Genomic DNA, 21,537 nt, shown 5'->3' with positions numbered 1-21,537 from the left:
GTTTTGCCACCACAACTACAAGAAAGGATCTGCTGTTATCGATAAAGGGTAGGATGGACGGGCAAGGGGGGATGGAGACAGAGAATTGGCTTTAGAACTGCTAAAGTTCATGCAGCCTGTCAAGAAATCAAAGTGCAGAAGTCAAACAGGCAAGTGGAGTTCAGGAGACATTCAACCATGTCAAATGCTGCTGAATGGGCAGCTACAACCCACAGCGATGGAAATGTGGCTTGAGCAGTCATTACTTGCTTGTCTAGGTGGCCCGACTTGGAAGGGTTTGAAAGTAAATGGAAGGGGAGGGCTGGAGGATATTAATACAAATGTAAATAGTGGTACACGAGACATACCCTTTAGACATTTTCTCTTGGGGAATTTTGCTATACAGTAAGAAACCAATAGAGCAACAAGACATGTAAGATCAAGGGAGAGTTTATTAAGGGAGAAATATAGATGTGTTTTATACAGTGATGGGAGTGATCCAGTAAACAGGGGTTAATGAGGAAGAAAGGAGGGATAATTTTCAGAGTGATGTCATGGGGGAAGGGCGATGTCTAGTGATTAGTTCAATGTACAGAGGAAGAGGAGAGAGAGGGGGGGGAGAGAGGGAGGGGGAGAGAGAGACATTTATAGAAGGCACTAAAAGCCTTAAAAAAAATTCCAAGCCAGGTGCAGTAGAGCATCCCAAGTCAGGAAGGTCACTTGAACCCAGGAGTTTGAGGCTAGACTGGGAAACACAGCAAGACCTCATCTCAAAGAAAAGAAAGAAATTCGATTATAATAGATTTTCATGCTCTTGACTTCCATACCGCTTGAAGCTGAGCTTCTATAAGAACTGGAGGAAGCAGGAAAAGGCTGCAGCAAACAGACCTGACTCAAGCTCAGACACTACAAACCCACAGGTCCCACCTCTGCCCTAAGGTGTGGACTGGCCTCCCAGGTGACACTACCTGTGTAGCGTGCCCTCCTACTGAAGCAGCCCAAGATTCGATGAGAATGATGATGTAAACAGGGAAACCCTGCCCGGTTCACAGAGCTGACAAAGGAGGCGGGCCAAGAGAACTGGAGGGGCAGTGGGTGTGAAGCACAAAGTGACCGAGAGAGGAGCACATTAACCTCCGCAGGCACTTCCATTCTTAACGCTCCAGGAGATGCAGTGTGCAAGCGGCCCTCCCTACTGGGAAGCGTGGCGCCTCACTGACACTTAAATTGGATTTCTGGTTCCAATCAGTCTTCAGCATGATCCATTCCTTCCAGTTAAGCTTCTCATCAAGGCTCAAAATTCCTCATCTGTAAAATGATGAGTTTGACCTGTATACTTCTAAAAAGACCCTTCCTGCTCTAGCCATCCTTAATTTTGCACATCACTCCATTGGTGCCACACCAGTACAGGTGGCTTGGCCACAGAAACCCGCCATTGCAGCCATTTGTCCCACTAGACTCCGACATTGACACTCCAGTCAAATATTTATTTGCTGGAGGCCACCCTGCCACCAACACCACCTTTCCCAACCCCCGGGGCTTGCTCAGAAAAGCTCCAGCATCTTGCAAGGCCCCTTTTGCAAGGTTCAAAGAAATGCAACTTCTTCAATGAAGTGTTCTTGGTAGCTCACCTACCTCCCTGCTAGCCTCCTACACTCACCCACACTCTTGTTCGATTTTTAAAGTATTTATCCTACAGCATTTTATCTTGCTTCACAAACTTTAAGTTGCACGTATTTTTCTCCTGTTAGCACATGCATCTCACAATTTAGATGGATCACACTCCCCAAATTATCAGAAGCCTTTCTTTGTTCTTTCTTACTGCTACATAAAATAATGGTACATCACTCAGTGACATCTTAGATGGGATGAAATAAGGTATTGGGACTCCACCACCAAAATAAGCAACATGAGTTCTATTATGCACAAGGCCTCCAACTATACACTGCAATACTGAAAAAATTAAAATTCGATTGAGAAATGCCCCACCTACATTACTTGTCAGAATGCAGCATGGCTGAGAAGAAAAATAGCAAGCTTTCTCAATTCTACCTCCTCCTAGGGCAGATGTAGCTTTATCTTTTAAGCAAACAACAAATAAGTTGTTTTCAACAGAGTGTAATTAGCCCTTCATTTCACCCAGCTTTCTTTCCCATGGAGTGTGTCTCACACATCAGAGGACACAGGAGAAGCAAAGCATTAGAGAAAACTCAACTTACTCTCTCCAACCTGCAGCTGCTGCCTTGAAGGGCAGCCTGAGCTGGTGCTCCCTACAGCATGCAGAGATGAGACCAGCACCTCCACAGCAGCACTGTGGGTGCGGCAGAAGGGGAAGCCACCTTATTCAGAAGAAAAAATATACATATATTCTTTCCTACTGAAGCAGGGGCAAACTTTAGAATACCTAGACCTGAAAGCCTCAGGCTAAAACAGACAGGAAAGGTGTCCCCTCTGTAAAGGGAAGGTAACCATACATCCAGGACACTCATTTCAAATATGGCTCCATAAAAAGACTACATTAATCAGATCACGTGCCCCGACTTTTTTTGACTTTTAGTCACAAGTCATTTTTATGGCTTTGGTGAATACATGTTGCAAACAATGAATTCGCAGGAGTTGGGCCCGTGTTCCATTCCATAGACATCAGGAATCTCTGAGAAAGACTAAAAGATTCTGAAAGGAGTTTAAAAAATGCTTTTGAGGGGTGGAGGTTGGCGGGGAGCAGGTGGAGAATCCACCACACCTGGGGAATGTCCTATATTTGCACTTCCAACACTGGCTACAAATGGTTAGCCTGAAAGTGCACGGGCCCCTCCTGTGATTTCCAGCCTGCTGGATCAACAAAGTATTAAAAATACAAGGGGAATTAACAGCAAGAAATAATGAGAGGAGGGTAGCCAATGAGGACTGTAATTTTTTGATTCCCTTTCACTATCAATTCAGTTGCAAGCCACAACAAAGCCCAGAAACATGCTTACATAAATAAACACCACCCCTTTCCAAGGTTTCTTTCCCAATGCAAAATTTCATTTCTCTCCTTCAAAAGACATTGCTACTGGCTGGGCACGGTGGCTCACGCCTGTAATCCTAGTACTCTGGGAGGCCGAGGCAGGAGGATCACTCAAGATCAGGAGTTCGAGACCAGCCTGAGCGAGACCTCGTCTCTACTAAAAATAGAAATTATCTGGACAGCTAAAAATATATATAGAAAAAATTAGCTGGGCATGGTGGCACATGCCTGTAGTCCCAGCTACTCGGGAGGCTGAGGCAGAAGGATCGCTTAAGCCCAGGAGTTTGAGGTTGCTGTGAGCTAGGCTGACGTCATGGCACTCTAGCCAGGCCAAAAGAGCGAGACTCTGTCTCAAAAAAAAAAAAAAAAAGCCTTCCTACAAATTCTTATTTTTAGAATCCTGTCTTTAGGAGGGATCCACAATTACTTCTATTTATCTAAGTGGTGGCTAAAAGCATTCTGGAGTTCTAATCCAGAAAGCCTGAGTTTCTATCCTGGCTTTGCTACGTAATAGCTGGATAGGCAAATTGCTAATCGACTCCTAGTAGACAGTATCCTCCTCCATAAAATGGTGTGTTCTGAAGATTAAATAAGTAAAATACAGCTAAAGCACTAGAACAGTAACTGGCAAGTAGTAGGCTGGCCATCACAAGTACTGCCCAGAGTACAATTCAAAGTAAATAAATGCAGGTTCCCTTAAATCTAGTCCAGAGGGTTTTGCTGGCCAAAGGGCTTGCTGATCTGAGATGACATTTATAGGAAGCAAATGAAATTCAAATACAGCTAATAGCTCCCTTCTCTTACTGTGTAATTATGTGTACTCATTATTTGTGTAGCATGTTAGTATTTAAATGTCCCTAATTTCAGCCCCAGCGGGCCAGGGGCCCTCAAAGAGTGGCCAAGGTCTCAGCCTCTGCCAATCCTTTCCAAAGCTTTTTGTCAATTTAATACAGCCAGGAAAAGTAGCATTATCCACAGCAGAAAGTAGAAAGCTCACAATCAACACATCTTAGCACCGCCTCACCCTTAAGCCCAGCTACAACCAAGAAGCTGTGACGATGGCTTCAATTCCTATACAGACAATACACAAGGCTGTTCAAGACTCACATTTGCTACCTCTAGTAGGGCAAAAAAAAAAAAAAAGAAAAAAAAACATTCATTCCTTGTCACTTCAGAACCACAAAAAGAAGACTGATGGCAAACATGGATTTTATGACATAAAAAATGAGGTCTCTCTACTATCTTATGTCTGTTGGGTTATTACTACTCGCAAACCTGCAGAACTGGGGCAGCTGAGCTCACCCGCTCAGATACAAGCTGTAGTGTTTGCACACTGTTAACAGACAGTGGACGCCCGACCCCCCTTCACCCAAATCTTAAGGGCAAAGGGCTGCCTGCTCATCATGCCAGCGTGCCAATGATTTACCAGAAGTGATGTGAACTTGTTCTCAAATTAGATCAAAATTATGTCAAGCCTATTCTGTTGTCAATTCAAAGAAATACTGTAAAAACAAATGAATTTTCCCAGGAAAGTATGGCAGGACCAATAATCCCGAAATATCTTTATTTAAAAATTGACATGGGAAAACCAAAATAAAACACTGTTCCTTTCAATACTATTGTTGCAAAGATCTGGTATAATTTTCATGCATTTTATGTTGCAAAGTAAGTACTGGGTTCAAAGTTACAGGATTTAAGCTATAATTCCAATTCTGCTACTGTAACATAAATAGCTGTGTGAATTTTGTGAAAATAAATGGCTCCATACTGGACAATCTTAAAAGTCTACCACTAAACAAATTTCTGTGACAATTAAAACTAGACCAAAGGAATTATTTTACTTTTGAAAAGGAAGCTAGAGGGGCTTAAGACACTAAAGAAAAGAAAAACATACCTTGCATGACTTAAAATCACTATAGTGCATCCCCCCCATCCCCACCCCCGCCCCTACTAACCTAACCTCTGGTTTCATTTGACCTTTAGGTCAAGGTCTTCCTATGGGATAGGATATGCATGATGACTGCCTAGAAAGCATCCATTCAAACTCATGTGATCTACAGATGACTAAACACACACACACACACACACACACACACACACACACACACACACACACACAGAGCTCACAGTTACAATGACTCCTACTCTTAACCACCCAAGCCCTTAAGTCTTGCTCCTTGCTGCTCCAGCTTTCACTGGATCCCGCTGATTTCAGGGCAAGTGCACCCACAGAAAAGGAGTTATTTATTCCCATGGTACTGGTTTCCTGCTTTCCCAGTATCCCACACTTCATCCCCCCCAAACAAGAAAGCACTTTGTTTAACATGCTAGTTAGCTGCCATCAAGATAATGGTTCTAAAAATATGCTCGAGTTCTGAAACAAGGAGATGTGTTTACTCAGAACCGCTACAGAAATCCAACCTACAGAATAACAAAAAGGTAGCCCTGGAATACTGCCTGCACAAACACCAACATGAACCAGAAAATGCCACATTCGCGGCAATTTCACAACCAAGAGAGGAGTCTGGTATCGCCGCAATTTCTTAAAGACAGGTAAGTCTTTATCTGGATGAAAAGCAAACTACCACGACAAAACCTAACTTGTCATTAGAAAGGTGGTGCCAGAACTATTTCAAGTTTTCAGTGATCCCAATGCAGACGTCTTTGACAACTTTCCTTAGCATTTCTTCTCAGCATGGCCAACCCCTGACAACGCAAAAATCAAAGCTACATTTGGCCGATTATCTGGCTGCTTCTTAAACGAAGAACTTTAGTTTTTGTTCATTGACTGAAATTCTAACCTTTATTAAATCCCATACAATTGGCAAACTTCTTATCCTAAAAACTGGTGTTTGCCAGTTAAGACAGGTTGGGTTTTTTCCTCATTGTCAGCAATCCAAACACTAAGACATTACCCCTCCTGAATAGCACTGTGAACACTGCAACTGTAAAACCTAAAACTGGAACAGCTACTGCTCTACTCTAACTCTAGGATTCAGTGACGTTCTCCCTCATAACTCCCTCCCCCCAATTTAAACAAGTAAAACACTAAACACGAGGTGAAACACTGACAACAAACAAGAACTATCACATCAAATGTTCTCTAAATAGAAACGGTTTCGATTATACTGTATTATAGGCAATGAATGGATGCTGTCCCTATCTGCTGGAGATCCGCGGGGCGGGGGTCCAAACTAGATATTACGGCAATAGATTCCGCAAGTCATTTTGTTTTCTGCAAACTTAAGACTCAAAATTGGCCTTTCCCATACATGTTGGCTCAGATTTGTTGGAGGACACACACATGACTGAGCCACTATGGCCTTAATGGTTGACCTCCAAAAACAAGTCACCCATAAGGAAGAAAACCCAGGGGGTTGGGGGGAGCCACTTGCTTCAAGTCACGCAATAGTGGAAGAACAGAGCCCAACTTGGGGGAACAGCAGAGTTCAGAGAGGTCATCTCAGAAAACTCTGCCATGGCCCTGTGGACACAAAGCAGCAACAGCTCCTGCCTATAAGCACTAGTTCCAACAAAAGGCCGTCAGACAACTCACCTTACAACTACACAGGTGTGTAAGACACTGGAAGCCAGAGTGAACCTGTCCTTTTGCACCCTGACAAACACCAAGTACAGCATATGTGATGACCCCTGTGACCAGAGCCAACGCTCGCAAAAGGAACAGAATCTCCTCTTTCTCATCTCCTTGCCCCAAGCAAGCATAAACCAAAAATATCAATTCATTCACATTTCACTGTTGCCCTGATAGATGAATGAATGAGAGCATGAGAGACTGTGGAACGCCATCGCAGCTGTTTCCCCTGAAATGAGAGAGCAGACTACAACCAAATGTTTGTCTTCAGATGGTTTTTTGGGGGATGACTTCATCTGAATGGTACTGATCCCGTTAAAAAGGGACATCAGAACAAACTCACATGGAGTAAGTTTCCTTCTAAGCCTCAAGGAGCCATCGGATAACCACACAGGAAGAAGGATACTTCTGGAGGCAGAGGAATGCTAAGCCACTGTATACTCCGTAGCAACCTGCCCAGCCTGATCAACAGGGAAGGAAGTAGGTACTTAGAAGGCTGTTGGGCCAGAGAGCAGGAAGGGCAACAGGCAGGTGGATTTAAGCTATTTCCTATACAAACAGGACAAAACCTAAAGACCCCACACATCTCAGTAAGATCATCAAAGGGTTCTGCTCACATACCCGAGTAGAAAGACATACCCACAGAAAAACCTGTAAGAGGCTCCATATTCAAACCAGGACCTAGGGAACAGACTAAGGCATTTTGTCCATTATCTTATGCAGTACATCAAAGAATATAATAATAAATCTATAACCCCAACAGGGTATCCAGAATATATATTCACGTAGTTTACGAAATGCCATTAAGTGCCTAGACTAAGAAGTGCAAGTTGTCAGACAACATCCAATTCAGAAACGAGGCCCTGCTCAGAAATATTCCAAAAAGATATTCCAACAAGAGTCAACTCACCATTCACTGTTTTCAGGCTCCCAGCAATGCCTTCCCCATGTTGCCTCTTCTGGGAATTCTTGAACTCCTTCAGAGACAAATAAAGGACTTTACGGACCACCCTTTCTTCTGACCATGGAATCCCATCACTGTCATCCTAGAGAAACATAAGAAAGGGAGGAAGGGGAGTTACTAAAAAGAAAAGTGAACAAATATTCAGAGTCAGCATAAACTTAAAAAAAAAAAATTCCAAACAAGTATTGCATGATCAAGACCCAGTTCTGAGATGAAAATTACATCATAAGGTAAAGGGACAACCTTAACCCTTCTGGACAGAGCATAAGCCAACCCACATGCTCTTTAAAAGACTGAAAGAAACTCACAATTATCTCACTTCTTTATACACTCCACACACCCAATACATTCATAACTAGTAATACTGTAGTATGATATTCCTGAAAATTCAGCAAAAGGAGGTACTATACCCACAAGCACAGGTGTGATGAACCATTTTACTGGAGTTTTATAAAGTGAGCAATGCCAGAGTACACACCGCACTACAAATATGTACAGTGCTGTTTAGGAAATTTTGTTGTCAGCACTGGGAGTTGAGAAGATACAGCAAATGTAGGTGCTGCCTTCAAGGAATTTACAGTTCAAGCAGAAAAAAAATAGAATTTGATCCGAGTTGGCCTCTCAAGTAAATGAGTCACAAATGAAAGAGGGGAGATCACGACAGAAGAGGGCAATTGATCTTCGGAGAGTACAGATGGCATGGTGATCTTTTTTTAAAAAGTCTCTATTGTGTGGCAGCCTTCACGTCTGTTAATTCAGATCCAATGGAAGTTCTTCAGGGAAGAAGTAACAAGGTGAAAGCCAGGTGAAGGGAGGAAGAGGAAGGAAAAGAAAGGGGGAAAAAAAAGAATGAAAGAAAAGAACTAGCATCCCAGCCCAGAGGCCATTCCAGCAATTCCAGTAGTAAAGACATAAAAACAGAATAGAATTTTAAAAGCACTGAAGAGAGGGAAAATATTGACCAGGGAGTTGAGACAGAGCCAGAGATAGAAAGATAGAAATGGTTTGGCACTGGTCACTAAACAGAGGTAAAATGGGAGAAAGCAGCAAGAAAGCTGGTAAGATTTTCAGGCATTGGTTCACGTGACTGCAGGCATTCAGAGGTTCTCTTCTGAGGCTGTCCGCACACTGTTACGCTAAGACGGGCTTATACTGGCCCACTTACTTCAGGACTTAAGCCTTAGATAATGGCGGTCAACTCAGATGGATGTATTTGAGCCCAGATATTTTGGGCCTTAAAATAAGAAGAAAAACGTTAATATCCTGGGTAAAAAGCAGGACTTTGGATATTCAGGTCCCTTTTGTTCAAGCAGATGGCCAAACTCCTCAAAGAACCCTAATACGTGGGCAGTCTGTGCTGTTTTACTGGTTGTACAAAAGGATTGGTTTTCATTCCCTGCCACTATCGGATCATGTAAAACCTCCACGGGACTCAATGAAAGGGCTGGATGATCTGAGGTCTTTTCCAGCTCTTAAATTCCTAAACTCTGCATAAACACAAACTACATCTTAGAAGCCCAACCACGCAGAGTCTCTAAGCTCTAAATAACTTAAGCTGCACTCTTGGTTAAGCTTCAAGGATTTCCTAGAATGAGAGCAATTCTCCATCTTCTACAACAAGGGGAAGAAAGGCCCAATGAAGTTAGAACGCTAGGATTTCCACCTTTCCCTGGACATCCTTCACGCCTACAAGGCCTGCCACGCTGAGATTTCTGTTTGCTGGGCAGCACAACTCTAGAGGAAGAAGGCACCTCCTGTCTTCTTGGTCACTCTCCTATGAGAGCCACAGACCAGGATGGTGGTCGGGGTTCAGACATGAAAGATAAAAGAAGCAGCCAGCAAACTTTTGCCTCAACCTGATGAAAAATACAAATAATTTCTAAACTGCTACTAGGTCCAGGTCACTAGAGACCTTCCCATCACATGATTAAAAACCAGAAAAATACAACAGCACTTTAACCAGAACCCAAATAACCAACCCGAGTAAAATGCAGATTATGTGACTAGGAATGACGTCGCTAAGTTTTTATAACAACTCCCTTGAGTGTGCATGAAAGCTCCGGTGGCGTATTAGCTGCGACTGAAGGACAGCGTTAGCTGCAGGAGTCGACGCTTACTGGGCATTAGTGTGCCTTTTCTGCAGCCCCAGCCTACTCCCACAGGCTGTCGGGCAGAGTTCTCCTCCCCACCACCAGCCTCCTGCTCTCACCCTTCACATCCCCACCGCAAACAGTGACATGAAATCATCAATTATAATTTCCTACATATACACAGTGTATACATTATAAAGGCCCCAAACAGCTTTCAATGTAAAACCCCAGTGACGATCTACTGCATCCCGCGCGGGCTGGTGCCTTCACCCTGACTGCACACTCCAGATCAGAGAATTATACCCCTACAACTAATGTCTAATTAAAACATAAACCATGTGAGATGAAAACTCCTGCAAAGGAAGCGCATTTAAGGTTCACTCACTGACACAAGCAGCTTCATTACACCTATAAAGTGCTTTAAATACAGGAGAAGCAAATCCACAACACAGATTATAGGGCTTTGAATGCTAAACATAAAAACTCAAACTTTCAACAGGCACCCAAGTGTTCTTTTTTGTAACCTACAGTGCTGGTCAAGACTTGTCACTTCTGCAAGACACAAACCTAGTAGATAATTAAGTTGACTCTGTGCTGTTCCCAAAAAACAAACCGGTATACGCTAATCCCGAATATTCCTAATTACACTGCCTTTCCAGGTTGCAGAGTCATGGTGAATCACTCTCACCTTACACTCCTACCTGCGGAATGCTAGCTGCAGAGAGCAAGAGTGCCTGCACGCACCGTCCAGGCCATCTAGGCTGGGCAATGGAAAGGCCAGAAAGAAGGTCCTTCCAGTTTAAGGCTCACTCTGCTCTCGCTCTGTCATTTTCAGAATCGCCCAAGTACTGAATGCTCTAGAACACAGCACGGATATAACTCAATCACAAGAGGTCAAGCAAACTCAAAATACATATATTAAATTCAGGGCTTCCTTCTTATTTTCCCTTTTTCAACAGCTGTCTTATTTAATTAGCCATTCAATCATAGGATCAGGAAATCATATCTCTTGTTCACCAACTGTACCCAGGCTCCTAAAACACACCTGATACAGTAAGAGCTTAGTCAGTATTTCCGGAATCAATTAAAATCAATTAGAATGTCAGTCCCACTCTTCCCACTTTTACCCACAGTAGCCCAGCCTTGGCCAACATCCAGTAGGTTTTAAGTCAAGTGCCTGAAATCACCACTACCCCCACAAAACATTCTCCACAGTGACTAATCCAAAAGGGCTCGGCTACACCTCCCATTCTCAGCAGTAAACTGGCCATCCTACTGAGACATCCCTCCAACACAGTGGCTGCCACCACCCCTTCCTCAGTTCCCTGCAAGAAAAAAAGTGCCCATATAGACATACACATGATCTCGTGGGGCCCACATCTAATGACTCTTTCACTCTCCCTTCTGCTAAATATCATCCAGTCCTTTGGCAAAATAAATCTTTTGGCACTTGCTCTTCCCTCTACTTCTCTTACCACACCTGTCCAGGCCCCTTCTCCTGTGCCCCCAAGGAGTCCCTCTCGCACTCTCACCTCACCTTCTACACCCCAATCACTATGTGCAAATCACCTAATAACCCATTCATGCCTTGGTTTTGGAAAATCCAAGTTACTTACCCCTTTCTAGACCACCCAAGGCCACATGGCTCTGCTCTAAGTCAGGTGGGATTTGACGGTAAAGTACCGAAAAGAGAGAGAGACCTTTTCATGGCCGCTCCAGAATTCTCCACAAAACCAACGCCCTGTCCGCTCAGGTTTACTGGTCACCTTAACATGGAAGATACAGTAATAAGCCCTTTAAAACAAATGGTGACCGGGTTTTCTTTTAGCTTCAAAACGTTTGCCATCTTTTGAAATAATTGGAGTTTCTTACCAAAAAGAGCAACTGGTAGAGAATCAAACCTGTATGATTCATCATAATACTTTCTACTACACGGAAGGAGGAGCACAATAACCCTTCACTGCTCCAAGTTCTAGAAAAGGCACCTAAGACCCAGGAGCACAGAAAATAAGCCCATGAAGACACTATACACCTTTTGGCAGACAGCATCATTTCACGATTCTCCAAAATTCACAGTCCAGGTTAGAGATTAAGCATAACCTTCCGTGTCCTTGCAACTCCAAATTGTAGCTCACAGACCACCTGTACCTTAAGCACGGGGCATCCTGTGAGAAATGCAGGCTCTCGGGTCCCATCCAGACCTACTGGCTCAGAATCTGCACTTTACCAAGATCCCTAAGTGATTCCTACGCACAGTAAAGTCTCAGAAGCATAGCTGTGCACAATGGTGCCCCATCACAAGCCTATTATATATTGCTTCCTAATTTCCATCAGAACACAGGCAAAGGAAAAGGTAGATGAAAACCCAAGGTGAATGCTTTCAACATCCACCTACTGTCGCCAATATTACTGTCAGAATTTAAAAGTCTATATAAATACACCCTGAGAAATCTTCCCTTTGTCTTCTCTGCAGTGATCAAAGAACACAGGTGAAAATAATGAAAAGGGTATGGCACTGAGTAATGCCAGTTCCTTTAATCGTTCCTTACATAACAGTCTCTCAACCCTTCTATTCTGCTTACCCAACTCGACAGCACCCAGAATTAAACACACATTCAAACATGTGAACAATCTTTCAAAACAGGACCAACATATACAAGAGTATCAATTCTATTTCCATGCATAAATCCAAGAGTTAGGATAAAATTTAGCAGTCCCATTACACTGTGGGATCTCATTAAGCCTGCAAATAATGATACCCTCCCCCTCCATGGTGATTTTGTTTGTTTCTTTGGGGAGTTGAGGGGGGAAAGTAAATTTACTTTATCACAGTAAAACTAGAACCAAAGGAAGGGCGCAATCCAACAACAAAACCACACGGTCCAGTTGTACAATTTTATTTCCGTGATTTTTTTTTTTTTTTTTTAAACAAAAGGGGTAGAGGGCACACAACAGCAAACACACAAAAATAAAAATCCTGCACAGGTCACTGACAGAAAGCCCTGTGTGCATGATTAGAAACCAAGTTGTACTCAAACCAAATTAAAGAATTGCTTTGCCTTAGGAGACTGAAGCACCTATGTGATTCGTGGTTTTAAAAACTGGATTACCGGCCGGGCGTGGTGGCTCACGCCTGTAATCCTAGCACTCTGGGAGGCCCAAGTGAGAGGATCGTTTGAGGCCAGGAGTTCGACACCAGCCTGACCAAGAGCGAGACCTCGTCTCTACTAAAAACAGAAGGAAATTATGTGGACAACTAAAATATATATATAGAAAAACTTAGCCAGGCATGGTGGCACATGCCTGTAGTCCTGTAGTCCTAGCTACTCGGTGTCTGTAGTCCTAGCTACTCGGGAGACTGAGGCAGAAGGATTGCTTGAGCCCAAGAGTCTGAAGTTGCTGTGAGCTAGGCTGATGCCATGGCACTCTAGCCGGGGCAACAGAGTGAGACTCTGTCTCAAAAAAAAAAAAAAAAAAAAAAAACTGGATTACCATCTTGATATTACTAAACCAAGAGTTCTTATGATTTGTCTCAAGACTGGACAGATCATGGGCCCAAACAGAGCCTTTACCAGCTGCTGCTCTCCAGCAATAGCCAACTCTTCATTCAGCAATATGTGCTGTCAAAATCTCTGCAGAGAACTCACATACCTTAGTGCAAGAAAACAGGGGCATCCAGGTCGCTAAAGCTGGCGGAACAGGGGCTAGGCAGAGGTCGATACCCTTACAGTCATCCAAAGATGGTAACGCCAGAGACTGGCATCCTTGGCGTTGTACTGATAGCAAATGCCTACTGGGTGCTCTTTACTAGGTATTGTTCTAGGCACTTACGCGCATTTACAAACCATGATTTCTCTGTGCAGCCTCCCCTCAGGATAAGGTTCACATCACTATTTCCTCACTGTAGTTTAAAATGTAGGGGAAAGAAGTAGTCACAAACTCTTTCAGTTATTTCTTAGAGATGACTTTTGCTGTCTTGCCCAAAGGTGATGCAGCCACATAGAAACGAGAGCTGGAAGAGGTAAGTCAGTCTATGGCAGATGCCAGATCAGAAAGTGAAATCTGAAAACTTAGAAATTCATTAGGAACAAGTAGACATTAAAAGTGTAATGCACAGTGATTACTAAGTGAGAGCAAAATTAGAAATTACTAATCTGCAGAGGCTTAATATTAATATAAATAATACATGAAAAATAAAACATTACTACCAGTAGTAATGATGGGGGGGGCGCGGGGAGCGGGGAGGAGAGGAAGGAGCTTTCCATTACTAGCCCCTACAGCTTCCTTGTGTGATAGAACAGACTTGACACACAGTCGTGTGCAATTTGTCCATGCCTTGGTTTGTATTATGCTTTCCAATTCAGGTCATTTTGATTCAGGAGAGGGAAAACAAGGATGAAAAAGCATGGGTTGGAGGGATGCACATTTCTGATCAAGTAAGAAACCATTTTCTAACAATTACAACTATTTAAAAATGAAAAGTAAGTCCAATGGAAGATAGTTATTCCCCTATCACTTGCAGGCAAACTGCGTAAAAGACTCATGCATCACAGGTAGAGGGGTCAAATCATTTACCATGGAAACCAAGGCCATGGGTAGTAATGATGGTGAGACAGCTGCTGGAAACTGGGGAAAGGGCCAACTAAGCCCCAACAGAGATCGTTTCTTACCCACATCCCCAAACAAAAATAAAACCAATATAATAAAGACATAGGATCGAAGTGTAATACACACCTATGTTTTAAACTGAAATTCAGAACATCCCACTAATGTTGTAAACATCAACCTGCTCATAAAAGGATCCAGAGGAGGCAGGTGGAGCCAGGCACAGCTACAGAAGCCACTGGATTCCACAAAAACCACTCTTGCTTACATCAGGAGGGGGCCCAGTAAGTCAAATGCTCTTCACAACCTCTAGTAACTAAAACAAACAGATGCTGAAATGGGAAAACAGCCTTCAGGTTGATGGGGGCATGGTAGTTGGGAGAAAAAGAGTGCTCAGGGTCACAGGCATGAAGACCATCTCCTAACATGGAACCTCTTTATCAAAACTTATTGCACAAACCATTGAGTATTTGGATTATAGGAACCACTGGATGAGTTACCAACAACAACTGCATATATCCTATTCTTACCTATCTTGCCAAAGCTCTGCAGGTGGAGGTATGTGATTTTTACCCATTAACTACTTTTAAAAAGAAGTACCATTCTTAATTCCAGTGCTCAACCCTACCCCCGAGTTGGACAGACATGAAATGCCACGTCATGGGACTGCAGATGGTGGTCTGATTAACAGCTGCACAGAGCTGGATATCAAGTAAGAAAACAAAATTTAAAAGACTAGGTCCATGGACTAGGAAAGAATGAAAAGTCAATCCCTTCTCTCAGGGCCAAATGACTAGAAATCTCTACATGAATGCCTTTTGTTTTCAGGAGAACAAGTTTGTCATATACCTGCAGTTAAATCATACTCCCTAAAACAATTTTTGAATGTCTGGTACGCCAGCCTGGTCCATCAATGCTATGAGGAGAGAACAATGAAATCATCACATAAAAAGCTGTTTGTGATGTTGATTCTTTGCATGGATTAAATATAAACAAGGATTTATTGGGTGAGGGGTGGGGGGGGAAGATGTTTAACAGAAAACATGAAATAGGTACCACCACTTCAACTTAGAATAAAACTACCATTTCTTCCCTTTTAATAAAGTAATGGCAATATTTCTAATCAAGTTTAATTCCATAAAATGGCCCGACTGTCAACATTCAAATGTCAAAGTGAAAACTGGGATAACATTCACACAAGCAATAATTTAAGTGGCCAGGAAACATCCTAAGAGAAACAACTGATTTGCTGAACTTGTGGATGATGTTCCCTTGCCTTGGTTTTAAATTAAAAGCACTTCAAGCAGCAAATTTCCTCAGACAGACATGTTTCCTGGGTTAAAGTAAATGGCCTGAAAATGCTTATGCAAGGAGAGTTTTACTTCTTCCAAACTCCTATTAAATAATGTGTACTTATCTTTGATTACCGCCTATTTAAAAAAAAGAAAGAAAAGCTACAGCTGAAATTGGATTAAGAACTTCTGCTGAAAACGATTTATTGCATAACACAACTCTGACAGCCTGAATCTCTGGCCACCAACTGAGCCTTTATAAAAATCTGCTGGGCAGCTGCCAAGTCAGCTCTTTTGCGTCTGAGCATGTCAGACATCCGCCGTCGTCAAGGCAGCAGCATGGCAGCAAGACATCCGCACACTCATGGTTAAAGGGTGCAGTCCGGGAACAGAGCAGCCAGGACCACGCTACACAGCATTAAACCCTCCCACAGTGCTGGATCTGACAGTTTGCTTTCTCAACGTAATCAAAAAAGACCCAAGATCTACAGCAGGTTTATCTCCAAGAACCCAGCAGAAATCTGGATTGTCAATCTGCCTTCAGTGGAGGGAATGGGAAGAAAAATAAAATCAAATTACAAATAAATTCTTAACCCATGTCTTCAAAAAACGAATTAGAATGAACCACAGCCGAGTGAGTACCAGCAATGCCAATGTGCAACCATGCAACAACAGCACTTTGTAAGTAAACCACTAACAAGTACATTCCCAGAGGAATTTTAACTTACTTGGATCTTTTAATTATAAAACCTTTTTATGCTAATAAGAATACCCAAAGATCCCCCCAAATGCCATATTCGAATCTGCACTGTCCAATATAGTAGCCACTAGTCACAGGCAGGTATAATCATACTACTCACATTTCAGGTACGCAGTAGCCACTCTCTCTGCCCGCCGTGGACAACACACCTAACAGAATGTTTCTGTCATCACAAGAATGACTTTTGGACAGCACTATTCTAGAGCATACACATTTGCATTAAATCGGATAGGGTTCCAACTCATGGTATGTTTTACTTGGTAATGCATTTTAAGAGTCTTCAAAACACATGACTTATGATCTATTCCATTTACCAGGAAAATTATGGGACGTTAGAAACTTTTTGCAAAAAAAAAAAAAAAAAAAAGAGTGTAACGCAGGCAAGGACTACTAAAAGTGCAGATACCCGCTAATGCAACTCTCCTGGAAAGTGGTCCCAAAACTGTCTGCTACAGCTGGCCTTTAGGGTTGGCAGGTAACGTACATGAAATTCTGAGGATGAAGTATAAGTCAGTCTATAAATCTTCAAGACACACACTGCTTTCCCATGCCTTCAAATCCTTTTCTAAGGAATCCACTACAAAATAAAGCCTTCAGGATTAAGACCAGACAAAAAGCCAGCCCTCCAACAGCCAGTCTCCCAAGTACCAACAGGGTGGCCCAAACCCACCTCGATTATTGCTGTGCCCTCCCCTGCCATGACCAGTTAAAATTATGGGCCTGTGAACCACGGCCCCGGGGGGGGGGGGGGGTTAGAACAGGTTTTACACTTCTCCTCCTTCCACCAGGTCCTAGGACACTGCTGGGGTCATTTTACGAGCTTGATCAATACCCAACTGACTTGCTGGCCTTTGTGGCTCAGCAATGCCCCCAGGTAGGAAATAAGCAGAAGTGTACATACGTTGTCAGGGGAACAGTTGGTCAAGTTATAGTATAAAACCATTAAGTTTATTTTGGTCCATCTGATGAAAATTTTGAAACTATTGAAAAGTCTACAAATAAACTGTCCTTGGATGTAACATAAATTTGACACCTTCCTTATTTTTTCCACAAATGGTTAAGAGTTGTGCCATGTGCCTTAACCCCTTCCTGTACCTTCCAGTCCGCCTCAGAATTAACGACCACCTTGGGACTGGTTGCCCCCCTTTCCTTACAGGAGTGGGTCTCCAGAAAGTTGTAATCTCTGCTTTCCCTGCCTAACAGCATTTCCCACGGATGACATGTGTGGTCCACTGCCACAAGGCCACATACATGTTTCTTGTCTATATTCTCCTCCACATTTTACAACTAGCCCATGAAATAGCACATGAGCATTTTAAGTGAAGAAACTGAGGCAAAGAGTTGTTCAGTACTACAGATCACACCCCGAGTAGTCTGTGTCCTATTCATCTTTGTTCCCAATACGTACCAATGAGTCTAGCACACAGCAGGCATCGGGAAAACATTTCCTGAGTGAACACACAAGGAGGTGGCAACTAGAACAGTGGCCTGGAGGTAATAAAGAGCCAGGATTCCAGTTCTGGAATCCTGCATGCCTTAGACTGGATCAAATGCGTAAACCAATTATCTAGGGCAGAGGTGAGCACACATCAGAGACACCAGGAGGGCTTGAGGAAGCACACGCTGCTCGGCCCCCTTCCCTGAGATTCTCCTAGGTGACAGTGACACCGCTGGTCCAGGGATCACACTTTAAGAATGGCTGCCGTTCACCGAACATGCGGAGTATCCCACATTCACCCTAGTCCTCCGCGAAAACTCTTCTCACTGCCATGAAAAACACTGTAATTGCCAAATCTAATGCAAACTTTTTTTTTTATTGGCAACCTGACTCTCCCTGGTTTTCCTGCCATCACCTACAAGTTGGATTGTGCTGCATTCCCCAATCTCCAGTTATGATCTAAAAACCCATGACTACTAAATTATCTTGACATGCCCCTCCCCCTCCCCCACCTACATGATTCTGTCTCACTTAACCCTATAAGCACCCTAGTTAGGGAACCTCACCTGAACTTGGCACCTTCTTTCTCATTGTTGACATTCTCTTTTTAAATCAAGGTAATGCTATCTGTAAATCAATTCCTTGGACACATACTTAAAACAGGCTCTCATCTCCTCTTACAGAAGAAATCTTCAAAAATGCCTTTGCAACCACCCAATCCCAATTCCAACCATCCTCCCCATGCCTTTTCTGCACAAACACAGACATACAGCAATGAGTCAATTCACATCACTCCAACCCCTATTGAAGCTTTCCATGGTACCAGATGTCTATGATTCCAGATTTCCTAGGAGAGCCCATGAAGACTTGCGGCCAGCCTAACTTCTCTGATAAGCTTTAATTTCTGCACAACTACTAACACCCATGATTGATAAGGTGTGAGCATCTCAAGTAGTGGCAATAGCTGTCATCTTCAGATGCTCATGTCAAAACAAACACCAGACAAGGAGTCATGTTTGGTTAACATGACTGGCTAACCTGAACATGTCCTTTTGTGGCTAACAAGGTTTTCAGAGCCTTAGGAATAGCATATAAAGAGTGACTGAATTCAGAGGAGTGAATATGGAAAGAAGAAAAGGAATGTTTCACATACTTAAGATCCATTCTACAAAAATCTACATTTGACATCACAAGCCCTAACTCATAAGTGGTAGAATTCCACTAATTTAGTAGTGGAGGACTCCCTCAGTCCACGATGGTCAGTAAATTCTATTAGCCACTTCAGTCATAATCAAGTAGTCTCTTTCTCTCTGACTCTCTCTCTCTCTTTCACACACACTCACACACACACACACACACACATACACACACACTCCCTCCGCCTCCCCCCCACAGACAGCCGTATTTATATTTAGGCTTCACATGCAAATAATGAAAAATGGAAATGCAGAATGATTTCAAAATATACAGGCCTGCCCACACAGGTAGCCAAAATATGGTCACAAGACACTCTATTCAGCAACACCAAGACTATTCAGACAAGTTTTCAAGTGGTCACAAATCACACAGACTAACGTGGCAGTGAAACAAACTGCCAACTGTTTTCTCTCAAGTGAATGAACCCAAGAAAGATCCAGAACAGCTACCCCTGGGTGCCACTCACTGGCTGGACCTATAGTCAGGAAAGCTGTCAGGACTCAGGAGTGCACAGTAGCACAAAAAATCTAAACGAGCAAACCCTAAGACTTGGAGGGAAACACAGAAAATAAATGACATTGAGAAACATTTTTAATTTTACCCACCTCAGAGTCAAACCCTGCTGCCATGCCTATGCTGTGGTTTGAATTTCTTCTTCAGTAAACCTTGAGCGTCTGAAACAAAGATTCTCCCTAAAACATTCTTTACTGCGTTTCTGGGAACACCATATTCCTATCCTCCCTACCAAGTCCTTCTTGTCTCCATTGCTGGTGGTTTGTGTTCAATTTTGAGCAGCACTAGAAGCACTTCTCTAGAATACTAGTTCAAGTATTCTAGAATACTTGTCAAGCTTGGCTGCTCTGGAAGGAAATCACCTGATGTGCTTTAGTGAGTCCAGCCCTCACGCCCACTCTGACTTAACTGATCTGGGTGTGGCATGTGCCCCCAGATTTTGATAAACTCAGAATGGCGACCCCCACACACTCCTACCCTTGAAGAAATCAAAGTCTCACGGCATTAAAATCATCTGTATTCTGACAACTCCTTAGCCTGAAGCCTAGTACACATGAGAAGCTTAACAATTAATTGTACAGGGGAGGAAGGGAAACCTCTGTACCTAAGGAAACTAGACGACTGTTTAAATAGAGCATGTGAAATTTCGTAACACACTTTTTATTTTCTTGACTGTAATTCTCTTTTTGGAAACTAGGATCTGGTATGTTTATAAACCTAGAAAAGCAAAATGTTTCAGTGGACACTGCAGTTTTCATTCACTGAAACATAAAACAAGCACATACTAGCTTCAAGGAATTGAATCAATCTGCTATTAATCCACACAAAGCAGAATGAGGAAAATCTCATTAATCCGGCATGTTTATGAGTCAGAGGTAAGTCAGTCCTTATCTGACAATAATACAAAAATAATGTCTTAATCCAGTATCAGGAAATGTGGTTGTGCCTATTTGTTTATTTATTAATATATCAGAAGGGGCAGATTGGAAAAGGCAGATCATCTTTGACCCCATATCCCATCATCGGAAACTAATAACTAAATTAAGGTCAACTATGTTGGGAGAAAAAAGGAGTTTTTCTTCCCATGAACATTAAAGTTTATGGTAGAAATGCTGAAGAGCAGTAGTAAACAGGTTGTGCTAATCTTTTTTTTTCCCCAAGCCAGTTGGGGTTTGACAAACTTCTTAGACCATCTCACAAAAAGCCCCAACCTCAAAGAAAACATTTTCCAATTGTAAAACACATGCCCACACAAAGAAACACAGCAGGCACTCCCCAGTGCCCAAATAAAATGCTCTCTAGTAATTACCATAAATAGGAAAAGGAGATGGGCTTCCTGAATAAGAATACAGAGCATAAGAAAAACCACCAGCAACAAAAACATCATAAACAAAATGACATGGCCAACAATAAACTCCGAAGAGAGTGGAATTGTGTCTTCGTGAGACAGAAGGAAACACATCTGGGGGATGCTTCAACAAGAGAAGGGATGTACATGAGTCTGCAGAGGGCTGTGCCTTCCTTAAATACAAAAAAAAAAAAAAAAAATCCAGTGGCAATTCACTTTCTGCAGGAAACACAGAAAAGTTTAAGATCTCATAATCTATAGTTTAAATAAATATTTGAGAAAAGATTTACTTATTACTCTGGGTATTGATTATTTCCCCTAAATTTGGTATAGAATTTCTCAGCCATGAGTCTTTCAATTTCTCAGCATTAAGAAAAAAAAAAAATCAATAAATAAAATTACTTAGAGTGATTTTTCCTTAACAGCTTGAGAGCCTCCAAATACCTGCCAAATGAACATGTTTGCCCATCACCCACACTAGACCCATTGTGAATATCATGATTATCAGTTTGAAGTTATGGTTTGTTCATCGGCACGTACTGTTTAAGTTTTAGATCATATACATAATAAGGAACCTGTGATTAAAGACTAATAATTAATGAGGAGCATAAAAGTAAATCTGTACTTCTACCTCACAATCTTCACCGGTCTATGAATCCTACTGTATTTGTATCTGACCAAAAAATGTACTATTCTGAAAATTGCTAACTCCTTTACTACAAAATTTTGTGTTAAGTATGCTTATGCTT

General features: G+C 42.5%; 1 protein-coding gene across 2 annotated transcripts in view; it reads right to left on the bottom strand.

Moving 5' to 3' along the window:
- The window catches only part of JARID2 (jumonji and AT-rich interaction domain containing 2), a 243,775-nt gene that overhangs the window by 127,467 nt on the left and 94,771 nt on the right, over window positions 1-21,537 (bottom strand). The window contains exon 2 of one of the 2 annotated variants that reach the window (XM_045551826.1): window positions 7,492-7,627. In XM_045551826.1, coding sequence (XP_045407782.1) covers window positions 7,492-7,627 — 136 coding nt within the window. Of the gene's footprint in view, window positions 1-7,491; window positions 7,628-21,537 lie in introns of those variants that run through there. The other variant, XM_045551827.1, reaches the window with a different exon arrangement.

Source organism: Lemur catta, chromosome 5 (assembly GCF_020740605.2).
Source record: "Lemur catta isolate mLemCat1 chromosome 5, mLemCat1.pri, whole genome shotgun sequence".
Classification (NCBI taxonomy): domain Eukaryota; kingdom Metazoa; phylum Chordata; class Mammalia; order Primates; family Lemuridae; genus Lemur; species Lemur catta.
Note: the sequence above shows the minus strand (reverse complement) of the source record. Positions and strands in the feature narration are given on the sequence as shown.